At 44.7% G+C, this 15,965-nt stretch overlaps 1 protein-coding gene across 1 annotated transcript in view; it reads left to right on the top strand.

The window, feature by feature from the left end:
- Nucleotides 1-15,965, top strand: part of ZNF236 (zinc finger protein 236) — an 80,216-nt gene that overhangs the window by 7,652 nt on the left and 56,599 nt on the right. Inside the window, exons 2-5 of the mRNA XM_081097582.1 lie at nucleotides 4,167-4,309; nucleotides 5,483-5,647; nucleotides 13,907-14,085; nucleotides 15,610-15,734. Coding sequence (XP_080953708.1) covers nucleotides 4,167-4,309; nucleotides 5,483-5,647; nucleotides 13,907-14,085; nucleotides 15,610-15,734 — 612 coding nt within the window. The remainder of the gene's footprint in view (nucleotides 1-4,166; nucleotides 4,310-5,482; nucleotides 5,648-13,906; nucleotides 14,086-15,609; nucleotides 15,735-15,965) is intronic.

The raw sequence follows: 15,965 nt of genomic DNA on the forward strand, positions 1-15,965 counted from the left end.
TTCCTTCCAATGTGTTCTTTATTTGTGTTATGTCATTTGTTATCTCAGACTGTTCTTTTTTTCATAGTTACTATATCTTTTTTCATACTATTGAGCATTTTTAACATCATTACTCTGAACTCTGTTTCAGATAAATTTCTTATCTCTGCTTCATTTATCTCTTCTGAGAATTCTCTAGTTCCTTCATTTGGGGGTTCTTTGTCTCCTCATTTTGTTTTTCTGTTTGGATTTGTGACTGTGTATTAGGTAGATCCTCTATACCAGTGGTCGGCAAACTGCGGCTCGCGAGCTACATGCGGCTTTTTGGCCCCTAGAGTGTGTCTCTTCCTAAGCCTTAGGAGTACCCTAATTAAGTTAATAACAATGTACCTACCGATATAGTTTAAGTTTAAAAAATTTGGCTCTCAAAAGAAATTTCAATCGTACTGTTGATATTTGGCTCTGTTGACTAATGAGTTTGCTGACCACTGCCCTATATCTCTCAATCTCTAGTGCAGGACAGTGTTAAATGCTGTTTCCGACTGATTAGATCAGGCATAGACTGAAAGCCTCCAGAGACCGCCTCTGCTTATTGACTGATAGGATTCCAACTTGAATTGCCCCACAGGCAATCATCCTCGGGTGTGATGAGAGTTTTTTTGAACAGGGTGGGGCAGTTTCTTCTGCCTGGAGGCTAATTGTTATTTTTAATCTCTTAAGTGGCCTCAAGGCAAGGTGTTTTCCAGTAGGGTTTAGGGCAGTGGCTCTCAACCTTGGCTGCATATTAGAATCACCTGGGAATCTTTTTAAAATCCTGATTTCTGGGCCTCATCCTCTGGAAATTGTTTATTTGTTACTAATGTTGTGGCCCCATCCCATAACAAAGAAACAGAAAATCCGGAGGATGAGGCCCAGAAATCAGGATTTTAAAAAGAGTCCCAGGTGATTCTCATGTGCAGCCAAGGTTGAGAACCACTGGTGTAGGGGAAGTAAATGTCTAAGTGGGAAAGATGTCCTCTGCTGCATGAGGGAATGACTCAGCCCAGGAAACTTGGGGTGTCTGCCTTCTGAGCTCTATCCCCCAAGTCCCCAGTCCTGGCTTCTGCTCTCACAGCTCCAGTTCACTTCACCCTCCCTCTGCTGGAGCACAAGGTGGGTAGCTCCACTGGTAATTTTGTGTGTTGGCCCTTTAAGAGGGTGCCTGAATTTTCAGCTGTTACTCCCTGGCAAATAGCACCCTGCTGCTTTTCACAGCCAGATGTTATGTGGGTACCCTCCTCAGTTTTGGTGCTCTCTGCTGGGGGGCTCAGCTTGGGAATTAGATTCCAGAGTTCTTAGTGGCATCTACTCACAGCTGAGATATCTCTCTGGGACTTCAGTTGCTGTCTGTGAGCGCCCAGCCAGCCCTTTCGCACCTCTGCCCCTTTACCAGTCTCTATGTGGTCTCTACCTTGGTCCTTAGGTATCAGGGTTCTCTCCTGCGAATTTTCTGTTGATTATTCGGTTTTTCTGTATTTTAGTTGTAATACCAGTTTGTTCCTGGGAGCATGTCTGTGCAGCATCCACTTATTTTGCCCCCATTTTTAATCCTATTGTAGTTTTCATATGGAGTAACGTGACCTTGATGGAAACCACATTTAGGGTCTTGTATGGCTTCATCTGTTTTTTCCAGTAGAATGCTGTGAAAGTTTCCTTCCTAGCTTGTACCTTTAGTTGGCTGCCTGCTCAGTTTCTGTTTTCTGGTGGAGGGATGTTTGTCCTACTTCATGTCTAGAGAACTGCGACAGGTAGATCATGAACTAGACAGGTAACAAGCTTTGTTGCCCAGGTTGCCAGGTCAGACCATGGCAGATCTTGGTTGAATTCAGGGACTGCACCTTTCCCTTGAAGGAGAGGAGACCACTGGGAGAGGCTAAAAGGGGCGGAACTTGAACTTTTTATGAGGCAGCAGCAGATGTGGAGCCTCTGGTTTTAAGGTGACTTACTTGTTTCAGCAGCAAAAGGAGAGGAACAGTTCAGGGGAGACGGATTCTGCTTAAAAATAATAACTTACTAGCCATATCAGATATCCAATGATGAAAATATTTCTTCAAAAAGGGGCACCCTTCACGCTCAGTAATTGAACTTGTAAGATAGGCAGAAACTTAGAGCATTGAGAATTTTGAGGAAAGTTTGATTATATAATACTTAAAATGTAAAGCTTTCATGATCCAGAGCCAGAAGCAAGTTAATGTGGGTTTCAGATCATAGTCTGTGACACAAACTAGTCTGGGAAAATCACACTGAACCATAATTCTTCAACACATAGAGTCAGTTCAGCAGTTTTTTACTAGGTTATCCTGTATCAGAGTCTTTACACTGTCTCTATATTTAGATAAGATTTGCGCTGAAGGAATTAGCTGTGTTTTTCATACCACTCTTCAGCCTACTAGTAGAACTTGACTTGAAATGTCACCAAAAGGCCTCAGTGGTGGCTTTCACATTTGGCAGCACATTAGGAATCACCTGGGAACCTCGCTGGGTCGATTACATCCCAGCCTGTGAGGCGGGACCCAGCATCATTGCTTGGAAGGCTCCCAGGTCACTCCACCTTGGGAGTCAAAAAACATTTCATTATTAATTTAGTGCAGGAATTTTGAAAGCAGGTTTTAGAATAGAATGTGGATATAGTTAAGAGCAAAGAGAATAAAAATTAGGAATATTTTTTCCTTAGTAGAACCATTTCATTCATGAATGAAGTTGCAGTTTTTTAAATTACATTAATATTTCTGGAAAATGAAGTTTTGTTTTATTTGCCATTCTGCGAGAAGAATTTTTGAAACTGTTGTCAGCTCTCTCCAGTCCCTGCCCTACCTCCTGTCCTGGGGATTTCAACTCCTGCTCTAATGAAGATACTTCATCAGGCTTGAGGACTGCTGGCCAGAGTTGGAACTGCAGTCTGTTTGCTCTAAAGAGGTGTGGAATGCCTGTCAGCACAGGGGTGTTTGAGAAATACAAGGCTTTCTGGAGCTTACTTGAGTCTTTAATATAATACCTACCATACTTCCACATTTCTAAATTATAATATTTTGGGGTCAAATTTGCTATGTGACCTATTTGCTATATATTAGAGAGAATCATTGATCAGCTGCCTCCTGCATGCCCCTTATTGGAGATCAAGCCTGCAACCTGGGCATGTGCCCTACCAGGAATCGAACTGTGACCTCCTGGTTCATAGATCGTGCTCAACCACTGAGCCACACCGGCCGGACAATATGCATTATATATTGATGCTCAAATTATAAGACTTAGAGTCTACTTATTTTAAAGAATTGGAGAGATTTAGGACATCTTTATTTTATGACATCATTGACAAATGTCAATGAGTATTTCGTAGTTTTTCTTTAAAAAATATTTTTATTGATTTCATAGAAGAAGGGAGAGGGAGAGAAAGATTGAAACATGAGAGATAATCATTGATTGGCTGCCTCCTGCGCCCTGACTGGGAATCAGCCATGTCCTCCTGGTTCATAGGTCAACGTTCAACCACTGAATCACACTGGCCAGGCCATAGTTTTTCTTATTTGAAAATACCTTTAAATTTACAGCTGTTTACCCAACTGGATTTAGAGAAGCACATTGCGGATTGTCCAAAGCTTTGCAGCCCTTTATCTTCTGACACCAAAACTATCTGAGGAAACAGTTTCTGTTCTTGCTGACTTATTCTTGCTTCTCTGCAGTTTTCAGAGGTAGATTAAATTAATGAAGTAGCATTTATATTTTGACTGGAGTTTGTTTGCTGAATGATTTAGGAACCTGTGTTCCTGATGACCTCTCAGGGTGACTTAGACGTGAAATGCCCCCAGGATCTGTAGTGACTTAGAAAAAATTGGAAGCAGCAGGCAAGGGTACGACACTATGGCTTTGGTGTGTGTTTGCGGGTGAGTATCAGGTCTCCGGAGTTGAGTTTTAGGTTTCCCAAAGTCCTACTGAGAAGAATTTAGGATTCTGCAGCTCAGTCCTCTCAACATTTCTCATGTGTAACCTAAAAGCATGTCCATTTAAAAAATTCAAGATGCCATTAATGTCATCTAAAATTCTCATAAAGTTTTGACATAATTTGATTTCTAAACAATAACCAAATAATTTTACATATGTGATGAAAATAACAACTGGTATTTATTGTCTGTACTTATGCAATTTTATAGATGGAGTTTTAACATTGAATGCGGAGAACACTAATTATGCCTACCAAGTTCCAAATTTCCATAAATGTGAAATCTGTCTACTGTCTTTTCCAAAAGAGTCCCAGTTTCAACGCCACATGAGGGATCACGAGCGAAATGACAAGGTAAGTATTTTTAAAAGGAGCATCAGAAATGTGAGCGTTGAAACTGAAGGTGTTGTAAACATCCACCTGTGAATTGAAATTATTTCGTATAATTTAGATTCCTAAATTGCGGAGCATTGTATATTATATAAGTACATATTTTTAGCTGTAGTTGTATTCCTAGCCATTATGAGATCACGAGGGAAAGTGAGAGATTGTCTAGCGAGTCTGTGTATGAAAGTTCTTAAAATATGCCTTTCTCTAGTAGTTTCTGTTTCCTCTGTGAACACAGAATTGGTACATGCTGATGTGTTTTTCTCTGGCAGGGCAGTTACCCTTAAGTGGCTTCATTGTAAAATGGTGTTCGGTTATGTTAGATCGAACTTCAGCAGGGAGCATGCTCTCTTACATAGAGATTTGTATCCTTTCTTGCCGGGGTCTGTGATGAGAGTGTTAGTATCTTAATGGGACAGTTTGCCTGCTAGATGGAAAGTGACAGTTAAAACTGCAATGAAAAAGTGGTTGCGATTTTCCTTTAGGTAGGAGAACGTGAGCTAGTCAGCCTTGTAAGACCAGAGCCTACCAGCTCTCTTCTCTGGAGCCAGGGCATGACCAGCTTCGCTGTACTGTCCCCATTAGTGATAACATAATGCTGATACCAGTGCCCACGGGCGTTATTTCACTCATGGGGAAAATCTGAAAATACTGACTCAGTCCTTATTAGAGCCTTGATATTTCAGAGGGAAATTAATGCCAGTGGTTACTTTTTCTTTTTGCATGTAAGTGGCAGAATACCTTCCTTTTGGGGAACATTTTAGACTGAGATAAGCAACTCTGTTAAAATCTAGTAAAATTCTTATGATTCTTATTTTACTTGAAGTGATTCTGTTGACAGCAGTGGAGTTGGTTGGAAAAGGAGGGAAAATTGTGCCAGTGTGGAGCCCCTTCATTTTATCATCAGAGATCCCATACCCTGGCACAGGTGTAGCACTCCTGCCAGAACCTCCTGCCTGGGTGGGTGTGGTCCTTACCACCCCTGAGACATTCCCTAAGGAACTTTATGGTTGGTGTGGGATTTATTGACTTGGAAGTTTCTTGGAAAGATTGTAGATCGTGGTACTTGTTAATATTTGAATGTTGTTTACTGTGAAAAGATTGTATTTCAGAGGCTTCTTGATTGTTCTGTCCCAACAGCCACATCGCTGTGACCAGTGCCCCCAGACATTCAATGTTGAATTCAACCTGACGCTGCACAGGTGTACCCACAATGGAGAGGACCCGACCTGTCCCGTGTGCAACAAGAAATTCTCCAGAGTGGCCAGCCTCAAAGCGCACATCATGCTGCATGAGAAGGAGGAGGTAATATTCCTGCCTGCCCTTTGTTATCTGATTCTTAAAAGGCCTCTAATCTGTGGGGGGACCTTAGGTATAAACTACTTTACAAAGCCTTTCACGTAGATTTCAGGGAGTGAATATTAAATTTGCCGTGGCTGATCTCCAGTTTACTGATGAAACCTTTTATTTTCTGCCATATCAGTTGGGGTAGAGACACTTAATGTGTATTTGGAGAATCAAAATATGACTGCCTTGGCTAGAAAAGCGCCCGCCCCCTCCCTTTATTTTTTTAAACAGAAATTAGTAGAAATCTGTAGTGGCCAAAAGTAAATTTTCTGCCTGTGAAGATGGCTCCTGGATCCCCTGACCTGTGTACATCTGGGAGAATAGAAAGCATTTGTGATGACACACAACAGTTACGCACTGAGTGAGCAATCCAGAACTTATGGGATGGCTGGGTTGTGTTGTTGTTGCTGGGAGTGGGGCCTCATTTCAAGTATAAATGGCTGTTGCTTTAAAAATATTACCCCCACCCTGATTATTATTGTAGAAAATTAGGAAAATGCAAAAAAGTAAGGAAGTGAATGTGAAAGTCACCTGTAATTTTATCACCCATGGTTAATTACAGATAACTATTTGTTATATTTTTCTTCCTGAGACAGAAAAACAAATATAGTATTTAAATTACATACATAAAATTTCCATCCTAAAATTGAGTTGCTACTTTCTGTGTAGGCTTGTGTAATTTTTATATGTCCTTAATTTTTAATGTAAAATCATTTATTTATCTTTTAAATCTTACTGTATGAGTAATGCATGTGTAATTTGGGGACAGTTGAGTCTACATCACCAGAGATGCCAGTCCTCACAGGGCACTCTGCGCATGCCCAGGCTCCTCTACACTCCCTCCCATGCAACCCTGTTATTCTGTGCCTTTTTTCTTCAGTCAACTGTCATAGGTGATGTTCACAAACCCTGCTCGTTATAGATTAACAGCCACATAGTGTGGCATTGTGGACACAGTCACTGTGGATAGACCTGTAGGTTGTTTGCCACTGTGGTAGACCTGGTATAAACAGAGCCACAAGAGCAGATGCTCCCAAGGCAGGCAACTTTGTACCCAGAGTACATTGTCGTTGTCACTGCTATGGGGAAGGGGTGCGGTGCTGCAGGCATCTAGTGACCAGAGACACTCCAGAAGGCCCTTTAGTGCATAGCCCTCCTCTCCCTCCAAACACACAGAGTGATCCTGTTCCTAGAAATGGAATTGCTCAGTCAGAGCAAATGTACATTCAGAATTGGATAGATCTTGCCAGATTGTCTCCAAGGAAGTTCTATCAATTTATACTCCAGCCAATAGTGTATGAAAATACCCCTTCATAGCATTTTCAATATCTGTGTTACAAACTTGTCTTTTCCAATCTGGTAGTTTAAGATGGTATGCTTCTGTTGTTTTAATTTGTATGTCCTTAATTATGAGTAAAGTTTAGCATCTTTCCATGTTTATTAGTCATTAGTATTTTTTTCTGTCTTTTAATTTTCTTATTTTGGGGGAATAGGTGGGATTATGGATATATTGTAGCTATGTGTCAGCTGTTTATATACCTAGGAAGTTAGTTTTTTTGTCTTTTCTCGGTTTCTGACTTTTCCCCCCTGGTGTAAACTTTTAAATTGTCAAATACTTAAAGTTTTAATCTGTTCATTTACAGATGCTGGTTCTTGTGACTTGCTTAGAAATACTTAACATGTCTACAGTTTTTATTTTTTAAGTCTCACCACGTCTTTTAGAGCAGGTGTACACACAGTGCAGTGCAAACCCCATTCCAGAGACCACGAGTTCACACTGATCCAAGTCCAGCCACCACCCCAGCTTCTGTGAGCCTCCCCAGTTCCCATGTGTGTCCTTGAGCACAGCAAGGACGTGGCTCCCACGTGGCAGCACAGTCCTGTGTTCTGTCTGCAGCAGCTTCACAGTTGGGTGGCTCACCCTACTAAAGGCATGCAGGGTGGAAGGGGACTCAGGGTCATTTGATTCAGCTTGCTTTCTATTTCAGGGCCACCCTGACCCGTTCTTTCGAGCCCCAGCCCTTAATGAACTACCCTCCATTAGGGTTTGGTTAGTCTGACCACAAAGACAGCCCAAAGCAGAGCAAGAACTGAGCTGGGGAATTCAGTGATGGGTATTTGATCTTTAACCTCCTTGTAGAAAACCAAAAGATACAAAGAGCAGCCTGTCCCTTCTGTCCCCTCTGCTGGGCCTTGCCTGGAGAGGGACTACCTTGATTTTCTGGTTTGTCTTGTTTCTCTTTGGAATGATAAGCAAATGTTTGTGTACTTCTTATTTTCCTTTTCTGGTTTATTATTAATGTGAACGTTAGAATTTTGCCTACTTAAACATGAATTTTTATTTTGGCTGCATAAAATTTTTAGAATGTTTCAGGAGAGAATTGAACATGTTTGCAAAATTGAATCTTTATCATCAAAACATCACTCAGTAATGTTTTGTTCATATGGATTCAGTGCATTATTTAATTTACTAGAGGCCCGGTGCACAAAAATTTGTACACTCAGGTGTGGGGCGGGGGGGTGGGTCCCTCAGCCCAGCCTGTGCCCTCGCAGTCTGGGACTCCTCAGGAGATAACGACCTGCTGGCTTAGGCCCGCTCCCGGGTGGCAGAGGGCAGGCCCAATCCCTAGGTGCAGCCCCTGGTCGGGCTCAGAGCAGGGCTGATTGGGGAGTTGGGGCACCGCCCCCTGTCATGCACAGAGCAGGGCGGATCAGGAGGTTGCAATGCCACCCTCAGTCACGCTCAGGGTAGGGCCGATTGGGGGGTTGGGATACCGCACCCTGTCACACTCAGGACAGGGCCGATGGGGAGGTTATGGCTCTACCCCGTCACACACAGAGCAGGGCCCATGTGGGGGGCGGGGGGGTTGGGGCGCCGCACCGTGTCACACACAGAGCAGGGCCGATCAGGGGGTTGGGGCGTCTTCCCCTGTCACGAACAGAGCAGGGCGGATAGGGAGGTTGTGGCCCTACCCCCTGTCACACACAGAGCCGCAGGGCGATCAGGGGGTTTGGGCGCTGCCCCCTGTCACGCTGATCCCGGGTTTGGGAGGCCTCTCGGCTCCGCTGATCCCGGTGCTGGGAGGCATATTACCCTTTTACTATATAGGATAGAGGCCTGGTGCACGGGTGGCGGCCGGCTGGTTTGCCCTGAAGGGTGTCCTGGATCAGGGTGGGGGTCCCCACTGGGGTGCCTGGCCAGCCTGGATGAGGGGATGATAGCTGTTTGCATCTGGTCACACCCCCTTCAGGGTGGGGGTCCCCACTGGGGTGCCTGGCCAGTCTGGGTGAGGGGCTGAGGGCTGTTTTCAGGCTGGCGGGTGACTGAAGCTCCCAACCGCTCCTTTTATTCTTTTTTCTTTTTTTTATTCTGGGCCAGCTTTAGCTCTGAGGCTTGGCTCCAGCTCTTAGGCCTCGCCTGCTGAAAGCAGGTACCTGGTTTGTTTGGGTTCTATAATTGAAACACTGTTTCAACTCCAGCTCTGAGATCCCGGCTGGCTGAAAGCAGGTTTCTGGGGTTTTGTTTAGCTTCTATATTTGTAACAATGTTTGAAACTGCAAGCTCAGAGGCCGGCAAGGCAGGTGGGGAACGTTGGAGTCCTCTGTCACTGAAGCAAGCAAGCCTCATGTTCGCTTCAAGCTGCCTGGCTTCCGGCCGCCATCTTGGCTGGCAGTTAATTTGCACATCGCCCTGATTAGCCAATGGGAAGGGTAGCGGAGGTATGGCTAATTACCATGTTTCTCTTTTATTAGATAGGATTCTTAATATTGTTTGGAGGTCTTTCAGTTATATGTTGATGGGATCTGATTAGAGTGCATGCATTTTCTCCATGAAGTCAGCTTGCCACTTAGCAGTCATTGAAATTACCCCAGAACAGTCTGTGTCTAGGGTAGAACCTAGCTTCTGCTTCCAGCCTAGAGGACTTGGCATTAATTCTGACTGATAAGGGGGAAATCTGTTAGCTGCCCCTGAGGCACAACTGCCTCTCCCCAAAGATGTCCCCAGGCACATCCTGGGAGTAAGGCGGGAATTAGTGATGGAATTTCTGGTATGTGGCCTGTTTTGGTTGTGGCTCCGGCTATACTTCACCTTGTGTTCGCAAATTGCTCACAAAGCAGAGTTTTTACTCAGAAAATTCTGACAGATCTCTGAGTATAGTCATGCTGATAGCTCTTGAAATATACTAATCTGATCATTAGGTAAGATAGTAAGTAAAAAGCACAGGGATCTGAGCCAGAGCAATAAAAGAGTAAGGGTGGGAAAAGGAGGATAAAGAGTCCAGTTTTATTTCACAACTAAGACTGGAGACTTGAAATTGTTGGTGGAAAATGAATAGTTTGAGTAATTTCTTCTCCCCTGACCCTTTTGTGGTGCCATAAAAATTCAGGAGCTCAGAGATGATTTTTTAAAAAGAGGTGCAGCAAATTATGTTAGATAATTTTTTCTTTTTGATTGCTTCTTAGAAAGAATTTTATTTTCAAGAAGATACTGACAACCTAATAATTTGTTAGTTCCTTAAAGTATCCTATATAATAAAAGAGAAATATGTAAGTTGACCGTACTTCCACGATATCCACCAGCCAATCAGGAGTGAGTATGCAAATTAACCCAACAAAGATGGTGGGTTAAATTGCATACACAGGCGCCGGGCAGAGAGCAGAGTGGGAGAGCCAGTGGCTTGGGGGGATGTGGCTCCCTCGGTCGCACCCCCCAAGCCGCTGGGCTGAGAGCAGAGCAGGAGAGCCGGCGGAGAGTGGAGCGGCTTGGGGAACTTGGCTCCCCAAGCCACCAGACGGAGAGCAGAGAGGGAGAGCTGGCAGCTTGGAGGACTTGGCATAATGGGAGGCCATGGGATGGAGACAGAGCAGGAAGGGAAAACCAAGAGCATGGGAAGCACCAGGAATTCTGGGAATAGTAGCTCTGGTGGCAGCCCCAGGACCAGAAGAAGAAGCCCATAGTGCGGGGAGCACCAGGAATGCTGGGAATCGTTGTTCTGGTGGCAGACGGATCTCCTAGAACAGGGGTGGGCAAACTTTTTGGCTCGAGGGCCACATGGGTTCTTAAACTGGACTCAGAAGAAGGAGCTGCGGCCGTGTTTCCCGACGTTGCCATGTTAACACTGCTGCTGGTGAAGGAGCGGAGGGGAGAGCAAGAGAACCCTCCGCTCTTTCGGCTCCGCGGGCCGGATAGAACAGCCGAATGGGCCGGATCCGGCCCGCAAGCCGTAGTTTGCCCATGGCTGTCCTAGACACTAGCAAAGTGTGCCTGGAGCAAGTTACTGTTGCAAATGGGGATGGAGGGAAAGCAAAGGTGAGAGACATAAGTAAAATCAGTGTCTAGGAAAAATTAAAGGGAAGATATCCTAAAACAGTGGTTCTCAACCTGTGGGTCACGACCCCTTTGGGGGTCGAACGACCCTTTCACAGGGGTCACCTAAGACCATTGGAAAACACATATATAATTACATATCGTTTTTGTAATTAATCACTATGTTTTAATTATGTTCAATTTGTAACAATGAAAATACATCCTGCATATCAGATATTTACATTATGGTTCATAACAGTAGCAAAATTACAGTTATGAAGTAGCAAGGAAAATAATTTTATGGTTGGGGGTCACCACAATATGAGGAACTGTATTAAAGGGTCGCGGCATTAGGAAGGTTGAGAACCACTGTTCTAAAACTTCTAGGAAATCTCCCACCAGTGAAGCAAAGAAAAAAAAAATGCCTCTATTATTCTGTGAGCAACAAACTAAACTGGGTTGGGGGTCTCAGACAATTTGCTCGTATGATTGCAAAGACAGACAGAAACTCCCAGATTGGAGAGGGCTCCCCTGAGGGCTCCCAGATTGGAGAGGGTGCAGGTCAGGCTGAGGGACCCATCCCCCATGCACGAATATTCGTGCACCGTGCCCCTAGTTATATAGTGAAATTCATGCATGGAGGGGGGCACCATCAGCCCAGTCTGCACCCTCTCCAATCCAGGACCCCTCAGGGGATGTCTGACTGTCACTTTAGGCCCGATCCTCAGGACATCCGGCAGTCGGACATCCCTCTCACAATCCAGGACCGCTGGCTCCTAACTGCTCACCTGCCTGTCTGCCTGATCGCCCCTACTGGCCCCCTGCCAGCCTGATCACCCCTAACCACCTCTGCCTGCCGGCCTGGTCTCCCCCAACTGCCCCACCCAGCCAACCTAGTCACCCCTAACTGCCCCCCCTCCCCCCGCCAACATGATCGCCTCTTTCTGCCTCTCCTGCCAGCCTGGTTGCCCCCAACAGCCCCCCTCTGCCGGCCTGATTGCCCCTAACTCCCCCCCCCCCCCCCCGTCAGCTAGGTCACCCCTCACTAATCCCCCTGCCGGCCTGGTGACCCCACTCAGCCTGTTCAGTCGTCCGTTCGGTCATCCATTTGGTTGCAATGGCCCCTGGCTCTTTTTATATGTAGATACCAATTTAAAGTTATTTAAGTTGAAATCATTATGGATTGCTCAAAATATTTTCCCTTCATCAGCACTCTTTTCTTTTTTTGTTAATCCTCACCTGAAGACATTTTTCCATTGATTTTCAGAGAGAGTGGAATGGAGGGAGAGAGACAGAGAGAGAAACATTGATTGGTTGCCTTCTGCACCAGGGCCAGGGATTGAGCCTGCAACCGAGGTATGTGCCTTTAATTGGAATCAAACCTGGGACCCTTCCACTGAGCTAAACTGGCTAGGGCCAATCTCGTCCTTTTCTGCAAAGGATGCTCTGAGCAGTGTTGATGAGCAGCCTCATTTTAATGTGGGTTACATACATTTCTAAGACTATGTACAGTATTTAGAAAACACTGGTGGAAAAAAATAGCTGATTATTTTGTTATTTGGGAATGACAGTTTATGCCATTGCTAGATTACACTCATTTCTTTTTCATCTTTGGACAGTTCATTTTGAGAATCGTCTAAGTAAACAATTATGTTACCGATCCTTGTGAGTCAGCTCACTGAACCTTGTGCTAAATCGGCAGTTTCTACTATTAAAGTCATAGTGAGGACTTCCTCTTTCCATGCTGTTCACCTCTTACACAGTCACTCACTTCACTGCAGTTCAGGTGTTGGGTGAGAGCAGGGTACCAATGTCCCTGTTTCACAGTCATGGAGGGGTTAACCTGTCCAGGTGCATGTAGCTATCATGTTATCTAATTGAAATATGAGTTACTTAAAATTTATAGCAGCCATATTAAAAAATCATAAAAAGCATAAATACATTTTATTTTAATATATTTATGAAAATATCTCCAAAATATTATAATTCAAATATTAAAGTGCTTGAGCTCTTTTATGTTTCTTTTTTGCAGTAAGTCTTTGAAATACTTTGTGTATTTTATACTTTCTCTAAAGCCCTGTTCAGACCACCTGTTCCAGGTGCTTGGCAGGCCACGTCTGGACAGAGTGCCAGATTTTTTCTGTAATTGACTACCTATAAACCAAGTGAAAGAATGATAGATGTTTCCATCTAAAACTTTATCGGCTTCCCTTTTCTTTGGAGGTGGTCTATCAATCTATAATCTTAACTTCTCTCCTGATCCTTTTGTGCTGTTGCTATTTTGTAGAGTATTCATAGCATAGATGGACAAAATGCCTGTCACCCAAAAGCCAACTTGAAACAATTTACTTTGCTCAAGAATTATGCTATTCTCTCTTCCTTTTCCCTGTCTTTCTATCTTTTCTACCAACCAAAAAAAAAATGTTTTTTATCTTCATATTTAGACACCAGAGGCCTGGTGCCATACATGGGTGGGGTCTGGCAGGCCCGCCCAGATGTGGGCCCATCAGGGGCAGGGCAAGCCAGGGGGAGGGCTCTGGGAGGGCTCCAGGGCGTGTCCCGCCCATCTCAGTCCCGATGATTGGCCGGACCCCCCCTGAAGTGTCTCCCCCCTGGTGGTCAGTGCAAGTAATAGCGACTGGTTGACCAGTTGACTATCTGCCCCCTGGTGGTCAGTGAACGTCATAGCCAGTAGTTGAGTGGCTTTAGCATATAATTAGCATATTACACTTTGATTGGTTGAATGGCCAACCAGCTGACTGGACACTTTGCATATTAGGCATTTATTACATAGGATAATGATATATTTTTTGTGAGGTGAGAATAGTGTCTATTCCAGAGGAAAGTATAATTTGTATATCGACCGTGTACAATACTAGCTGTGCTCATGGATGGTGTTCCTTTTGCAGAACCTCATCTGCTCCGAGTGTGGGGATGAGTTCACTCTGCAGAGCCAGCTGGCCCTGCACATGGAGGAGCACCGCCAGGAGCTGGCTGGTGGCAGGGCCCACACCTGCAAGGCCTGCAGGAAGGAGTTTGAGACGGCAGCACAGCTGAAGGAGCACATGAAGAATCATTACAAAATTAGGTACAAGTCTCTACTTGGGCTTGGGGAAAATGTGTATAATGTATTAAGAATTGGCAAATTTTGCTGTGATTGGTTAAAAATATTGGCTAATCTGGTGTAGTGTCAGGATGTCTTTTATAATGTGTAGCTCATATCTACAGTAGGAAAATTGAGCTCAGAAATTAAAAATAGGTGCCAGGCTCTGCGGGTAGACAGATTTAGCCAGCATTTTAATGTTGAAACTGTAGAACAAGGTGCTAGTGTTGTTTTTACAGGTAGGTAACACTGTGTAAAGTTGATCAGCAAGGGTCATTTAGGTCCTTTTTAATGCATTGATTTATTTATACTGCTTCACTTTTTACAATTTACATGAGCCTGACATGGTGCTTAGCACACATATAGAAACATATACGTCAAGCCATGGTACTTGTATGTCTCCAATTTGCAGATGTATGTGTGTATTTAAATATAGGCATGGTTACTAATATTATGAGCTCTAAAACTAGACTATTAGGATTTAAACATGTGCCTGCACAGACCAAGTGAAAGAATCAGTCAGTGCAACCATTTCAGAAGGTGGTTGTATTGAAAAGGAAGTAAAATCACATTGATTTGGGCAGTGAGAGCCCTCCACGCCAGGCAGGTGCTGTGGCTGAGTTTGAAGGATGCAGGACCTGGGGCTGTGGGGCCTTTGGTGGAGGCCACTGTGGGTATGAGGCTTTTATCCTGGGTGCGATGGAAGCCCCCAGAGGGTTTTACACACAGAACAGCCTGCCCTGACTTTAGGTGTGGTGTGGCTGCCCTGTGGTGGGGTGGAAGCGGCAGACCACTGAATCGGCATGGCGGGAAGACAACAGGGGGAAAGGAACAGGGGGTATCTTTGGAGATGTTCTGGGGTAAAACCAGCAGCCTTTGGAGATGCACTTGAAGTCGGGGTCAGGGAGAGGGAAGCATGGGCCCTACTCCCCAGGCTTAAACTTGCACAGTGGGGGTTGCCCTTTCCAGTCACAGGGAGGAGCAGGCTAGGAATAAAGGAAGAGTTTTGCTTGCAACACACTGGAGTTGAGCCACCCTGAGCCATCCCCGGAGGTCGAGCAGAGTTAGAGGTAGGGGGGTGGTGCTCAGTGGAGGTGTCAGAGTGGTTGGAAGTAGGACTTGGGAGGTCACCATCATCAGGTGGTGTGAAATGAAGGGACAGGAAGAAGTAGCAGAGGAGCAGGTGGAGATACAGATTACAGCTGCACAGACCTTCGTGTCTGACCATCACAGTGAAGCTTGTCTGCGAGAGGCATTCCGCCTCAGACACAAACTGTTTCTCTGTCATTACATTTGGAAAAAATGAATTTTTATGATATTGGATACACAAAACTAATACATGTATGTGTGTACGTATGTGTGGGTGGGGGACATACACACTTACATGGAATTGACTTTTCACTGAAGCACATTTTCCTGACTAGCCAGTTAACCTTTCCGGAAGCATTTTACTGTCGAGCTTGTAACACAAGGGAGACAACTTCATGAGCATCCCTTTTATTATACTAGGATGTCAAGTACGAGGTCATACAATCGGAACGTCGACAGGAGTGGATTCACGTACTCATGCCCGCACTGTGGGAAGACATTTCAGAAGCCCAGCCAGCTCACTCGGCACATCAGGATACACACAGGTGTGGAACATGCTTACCTCTGGATGACTCACAATGTGGTGCACAGGAGAGAAATGTGCCCAGAGCCAGCTAGACCTAGAATTTAACTTTGGCATTTCCATAGTTTGCTGTGTAATCTGGGTGTCAATTTTGAGATTTTTGGGGTAGGCAATTGGATATCTGAATCTGCAGTCACAGGGGGACGTTCTAGCTGGAAGGATAGTTTGGGGTCCTGAGTCTGGATAACCAAAG

The sequence above is a fragment of the Myotis nattereri genome (genome assembly GCF_964212035.1).
Source record: "Myotis nattereri genome assembly, chromosome: 8".
Classification (NCBI taxonomy): Eukaryota; Metazoa; Chordata; class Mammalia; order Chiroptera; family Vespertilionidae; genus Myotis; species Myotis nattereri.